The sequence below is a fragment of the Cervus canadensis genome, chromosome X, assembly GCF_019320065.1.
Source record: "Cervus canadensis isolate Bull #8, Minnesota chromosome X, ASM1932006v1, whole genome shotgun sequence".
NCBI classification, from domain to species: Eukaryota; Metazoa; Chordata; class Mammalia; order Artiodactyla; family Cervidae; genus Cervus; species Cervus canadensis.
In genome coordinates this window covers 12757033-12763178 of record NC_057419.1, presented here as the reverse complement: position 1 = coordinate 12763178, position 6146 = coordinate 12757033, and the positions used below count along the sequence as shown (strand labels likewise).

The 6146-nt window shown below is 34.2% G+C and overlaps 1 protein-coding gene across 8 annotated transcripts in view; it reads left to right on the top strand.

Moving 5' to 3' along the window:
* Window positions 1-6146, top strand: part of LOC122434312 (lysine-specific demethylase 6A-like) — a 168111-nt gene that overhangs the window by 41790 nt on the left and 120175 nt on the right. For all 8 annotated transcript variants that reach the window (XM_043457501.1, XM_043457497.1, XM_043457503.1 and 5 more), the window contains exon 4: window positions 598-647. In XM_043457501.1, coding sequence (XP_043313436.1) covers window positions 598-647 — 50 coding nt within the window. The remainder of the gene's footprint in view (window positions 1-597; window positions 648-6146) is intronic.

The window sequence follows — 6146 nt, the reverse complement described above, 5'->3', positions numbered from 1 at the left end:
GTGACTCAGTGATAAAGAATACCCTGCCAATGCAAGGCGCACAGGTTCAATTGCTGAACTAGACAGATCTCGCATGCCTTGTGGCATTTAAGGCCATGTGCCACAACTGTTGAGCCTGTGCACTGCAGCCTGGGAACTGCACCTAATGAAGCCCATGAGCTTTATAGCCCCCGCCTCACAGCAAGAGAAGCCACTGGAATGAGAAACCCACACACAGCAACTAGAGAGTAGCCCCTGCCTTCGAAACTAGAGAGAAGCCCATGCAGAAATGAAGAGCCAGCATGGCAATAAATAAATAAATATGTAAATAATTTTTTTCTAAAGAGATGGAGCTTCAAATGGTAGATTTTTACATTTAGGTGCAAGGATCCGGTTTGATGCTTGTTTATATACCTGATCTTTTGTAGGTTAGTTTTTCTATTACAATTTATTTCCGTAGATGATTAAGTTGGTAGGGCATGAACTTTAAAGATTTACTGTGTTTAATAGTCCCTGTTTTGCTGAGAGGCAGGACTGATGGGCAGTTTATAATAAAATGTCTGTTACAAATTTTTGAATAGGATGTAATTTGACTAATAAGTATTTTTCCTTTTTCAGCATTATCTGCATATCAGAGATACTACAGTTTGCAATCTGACTACTGGAAGGTTTGTACACATTTGAATGCCAATTTTGTCTTATTTTGGGGCAAAGTATTAACTATACTAATTTTAAGTAGGAAATGTGGTAAGACAGAATGGTATTATTTTGTGCCAGCTGTTTTGTGTGAAGGTAGTGTTCTTAGTAACTACATTTCTGACTAATTAAAAAGACATTCTACTTGATACTTTAATAAACAAAATTTAAAGTATCAAGCTTAAAGTTTGTAACTGGAAATAATTGAAGGATTGGTGGTGGTGATTCTGAAGATTACTGAATCAGGCTGTGAAAGCTAAGAATCATTTGTGTCATTATTCTGTGTCACAAAGCAGATATATCTTGTAATAGGTTATAACCTATAATACCATACAATTACAATGGGGATTAATTGTAAAGAGTGTTTTGTTGCCTAGAAGGGAAATTTTAGATTACCCAAAGACTTTGAAAACTCATATGTTGATCCTAAGCCAGTAAAAGTGTTACTGGTTTTTAGGAAGCACTTGGAGTAGAAAGAAACAGTTAAATATGAAGCTTTATTTAATCTGAAAACATTTACATAAGTTTCTTTAGATTCACTATTATTCTATTTTTGGCGATAGTATTAAAGAAGTAGGATTCATCTACTGTAAAACTCCCATGTGAAGGGTACAGTTTAATGATTTTTAATATATTCACAAAGTTTGTGTATCCTTTACCACAATGAGTTTTAGAATGTTTAAAATATTTTTAGCATGCAAAAATGAGACCATTTATTCTCTCTCCCAAACCCCATGATCCCTGTCCAAAGAAATTACTCATTTACTTTGTTTTATATATGTTTATCTAGTCTGGAATGACTTTTAAAAAAAGGTGTTTTCAAGGTTTATCTTCATGGTTGCACGTGTCATTAGTATTTCATTCCTTTTTAGGACTATAACTTACAATTTATTGATGCTCATTTTGTTTATTTCATTGTCTGTTGATGGCCATCTGCTATCTTTCCTCCTAGGTTATAATGAATCACACTGCTGTGAACATTCATATCCATTTCTTTGTTTGAATACATATTTTCATTCTTTTTAGAAACATACCTCAGACTTGAATTAGCTGTGCTTTTAACTTTATGATGGTATGTTGACTCAGAGTGATTATACCATGTTACATTCTGATAGTCAGTGTAGGAAGAACTCATTTTCTTATTCTTGCCAGTACTTGTTCTGTCTTTTCTAAATTCCACCATCCTAATGGGTATAAAATGGTTTCTCACTTTAGTTTTTGTTTTCATTACCCTCATGACTAGTAATATTTGAAAATCGTTCTGTTTGTTGTTTAAATCTGTTTAGATTCTTTGCTCCTTAAAATTAAGTTGCAGTGTTATTTCTGTATCTAGTTGAATTGCTGAGGTTTTCTCATTCTCTTTGTTATTTTTTCATGTTTAATAAAACATGTGCCTCTTTGAGGCACAAAAGCTTTTAGTAATGAATTCCCATGTATTATTTTTCTTCTTTTTGCTTCTCCAACATGCTTAATACCATGCAAGTCACAAAGATTTGTCTTCATTTTTTCTTTCAAAGCTAAATCCAAAAAAGGTTTTCTCTCCTACTTTTAGCTTCTTGATCATTTTTAATTAATTTATTTTTGTTCTGTATGAAGTAAGGTTTCAACTTAATCTGGTTGTCCTAACAGCAATATTTTTTAGAAAGAAAATTGTTTCCTCAACATTGGTCTTGATACCATAGTCACAGGTTTCTTGCCTGAAAATGTTTGGTTTATTTCTAGACTTTCACTTCTATTTAGGACTGTTCCTGTATTGGTACCATACTTTACTCCAGTATTCATGGGCTTCCTTGTTGACTCAGACAGTAAAGAATCTGCCTTCTGTGCGGGAGATCTAGGTTTGATCCCTGAGTTGGGAAGATCGCCTGGAGCAGGGCATGCAACCCACTCCAGCATTCTTGCTTGGGAAATCCCATGAACAGAGGAGCCTGGTATATGTGCTACTGTCCATGGGGTTACAAAGAGTTGGACATGACTGAGTGACTAAGCATCACTGAGTGACACTGCACTTTACATCCTATTTCTTTTAATCATAGTTTGATTTATTATTCAGGAACATATAGTTTAATTTCTACATTTTTCTAGTATTTAAAAAAAAATCAAAGAATATGTTTTATATTATTTTTATATTATATTTATATTATTTCAATTCTTGCTTTTACTCAGATTTCACTTGCAGCATACCATTTATTCTACTTTGGGGAATGTTTAATTTTCATGAGAGGAATATGTATATTCTGTTTTTATTTGAAGTAGTCTTTAAATATTTAAATTTGGTGGGTTATAAGTTTTGAGTTATCTATTTTCTTCATCTTCTTTCCTATTGTTCCTTCTGTGTTGAATGAGATTGAAGACTCCAGCTACTGTTGATTTGCTTATTTCGGGGTCATTTTTATAGTTTTTGTGTCATATTTTGTTCAGCACATGTGTCTTTAGAGTTGCTGTATATTTGGAGACATAACTGATGTAAAATTTTTGGAGATAAAATTGACAAAATTTTTAAACTTTAAAGTACTATAATGCTGTTTGTCTAAGATATATGATGTGTTGGTGTGATGCCTTTATAGCAAAGCATTCAACACTGTAGCATTAGCCAACATTTCCATCATGTAACCATGATTACCATTTCTTTTTGTCTTGAAAACATTTAAGATTTACCATCTTAACAACTTTTGGATTTAAAATACAGAGATTAATTCCTTTATGTCCTCCATTATTTCTATTAACATTCTTTTCATTTTGAAGAAGTTTGTTTAAACTAGTATAGCAATTCCATAACTTTTGTAATTATTGTTTTCATGATGTTTTGTTTTTCACCTTTTCTGTTTATAGAGTCTATATTTTTTAATCTAAAGAATGCCTCCTAAAGACAGTATATCGTTGGATCTTTTAATTTTATTAAGTCTGATAATTTGTGCATTCTGATTATTTAATCCAGTTTTGTTTAATGTAACTGTTTTATACATCTGTCATTGTACTTAAACAAACTATTAAGTAATTTATTATTACTTTTTTAAAATTTAAATTTATTTTTTAATTTATTTTGACTGTGCTAAATATTTGTTTTTTTATAGGCTTTCCCTAGTTGCAGCAAGCAGGGGCTACTCTTTTCTGTGGCGCATGGGCTTCTTATCGTGGTGGCTTCTCTTGTTGCTCAGCATAGACTCTAGGGCTCATGTACTCAGTAGCTGCAGCTCCAGGGCTCTAGAGCACAGACTTAGTAGTTGTGATGCACGCTTAGTGGCTTATGGGATCTGTCAGACCTGCATGTCCTGCATTGGCAGGTGGATTCTTTATCACTGAGCCATTAGCCATTGTCTTTTTCTTCTATTCTTGCTTTACTGCATGAAGCAGATTTTTAAAATATAGCCTAATTTGTTTATACTTTTCATTAGTGTGTTACTTTCTCAGTGTTTGCACTATTACTTGACATGGGCTCATTAATGAATTTATTTGAATTTATATGAATTTATATTACTTTAGTTCCTGTGAAATAAAGAAACAGTACTCTTACAGAGCTTTTCTACCCTGTTCTTTGATTTGTTACAACTTCAACAGTTATTTGTGTTATGTGAAAGTTATATAATAGTACATAGTTATAATATTAATTTATGTGATTTCTTGAGCTGTAAAAATGTGTGTTCAGCTTTTGTATTTTAGCCTTTTAAGTTCCCATTTTTGTTTCTCTATTTTTCTCTTGGATGTTTGAGTTACCATCTAGAGTCTTGTCTGTAGTCCACTTAATTCATTTGTTCTGTCATTAAGAATAATTTAATACTGTATATTCTTGACTTAATAATACAGTTATATGGAGAGTGCTTACATAGTTTTTAAATCTGTTAGATATAATGAAGAAAAAAATTGCAATTTGCTGTGTCCCATACCTGTATACCTATAGGCAATTACATCCTTTTTTGTCTTTGAAAAAACTGATATGTGCACTTTGTTGTTGGTCAGTCACTTAGTTGTGTCAGACTCTTTCCAGCCCCATGGACTGTAGCACACCAAGCCCTCCGTCCTTCACAATCTCCTGGAACTTGCTCAAACTCATGTCCATCAAGCTGGTGATGCCATTAACCACCTTGTCCTCTGTTGTGCTCTTCTGATTTCAGTCTTCCCCAGCATCACGGTCTTTTCTAATGAGTTGGCTCTTCCTGTCAGGTGGCCAGAGTATTGTGGCTTTAGCATCTGTCCTTGCAGTGAATATTCAGGGTTGATTTTCTTTAGGATTGACTGGGTTGATCTCCTTGCTGTTCATGGGGCTCTACAGAGGCTTCTCCAGCACTACAGTTTAGAACATCATTTCTTCTGTGCTCAGTCTTATTTCTGGTCCAACTCTCACATCTGTACATGAGTACTGAAAGAACCATAGCTTTGACTAGCTGGACCTTTGTTGGCAAAGTAATGTCTCTACTTTTTAATACACTCTTAGTTTTGACATAACTTTTCTTCTAAAGAGCAAGCATCTTTTAATTTCATAGCTGCAACCATTGGTCACCATCTGCGCCATTTTGGAGTTCAAGACAATAAAGTCTATCACTCTGTGCATTGTTTCCCCATCTATTTGCTGTGAGGTGATGGGACCATATACCATGATCTTTGTTTGACTGTTGAGTTTTAAGCCAGCTTTTTCACTGTCCTCTTTCACCTTCATCAAGAGGCTGTTTAGTTCCTTTTTCACTTTTAAATTGAAATAAACAGGGTGACAGTGTACAGTCTTGACATACTAGTTTCCCAATTTTGAACCAGTTCATTGTTCCATGTCTGGTTCTAATTGTGGCTTCTTGATGTGCATACAGGTTTTGCAGGAGGCAGGTAAGGTGGCCTGCTAGTCCCATTTCTTTAAGAATTTTCCACAATTTGTTGTGATTGACACAATCAAAGGTTTTAACATAGTCACTTACGTAAGCCTAGAAAGTTTCTTTAGAACTTTTTTATAATATTTGTTGTAAGATGAGTATGTTTACAGTGAATTCTTTCTCTTATATTTATTTAGCCTGCATAGTTAAAAGGTCTGTAGGTATTCCCTAATCGCTCAGATGGTAAAGGATCTGCCTGCAGTGCAGGAGACCCAGCTTTGATCCCTGGGTTGGAAAGATGCCTTGGAGAAGGAAATGGCAATTATTCCAATATTCTTGTCTGGGGAATCCCATTAATAGAGGGGCCTGGTGGGCTACAGTCCCTGGGTCGCAAAGAGTGGGACATGACTGGGTGACTAACGCTAACCAAGCCTTCGTAGTTAAAAGCTCTGCAGAGGTGGAAGATTCTTGATTGACATGTGTATTCTTTGAGCATTGGCTTTGACCATCATGGTATGTGAGGAGAAATCAGCTTTTAATCTAATAATTGGGTTTTTGTTTTGTTTTATAGGAGATATTTTTTTTCTTACTGTTTCTAGAATTTTCTCCTTGTCCTTGATCTTCAGCATTTTCTTTCTTTCTTTCTTTTTTTTTTTTTTTTTTTTTTTTTTT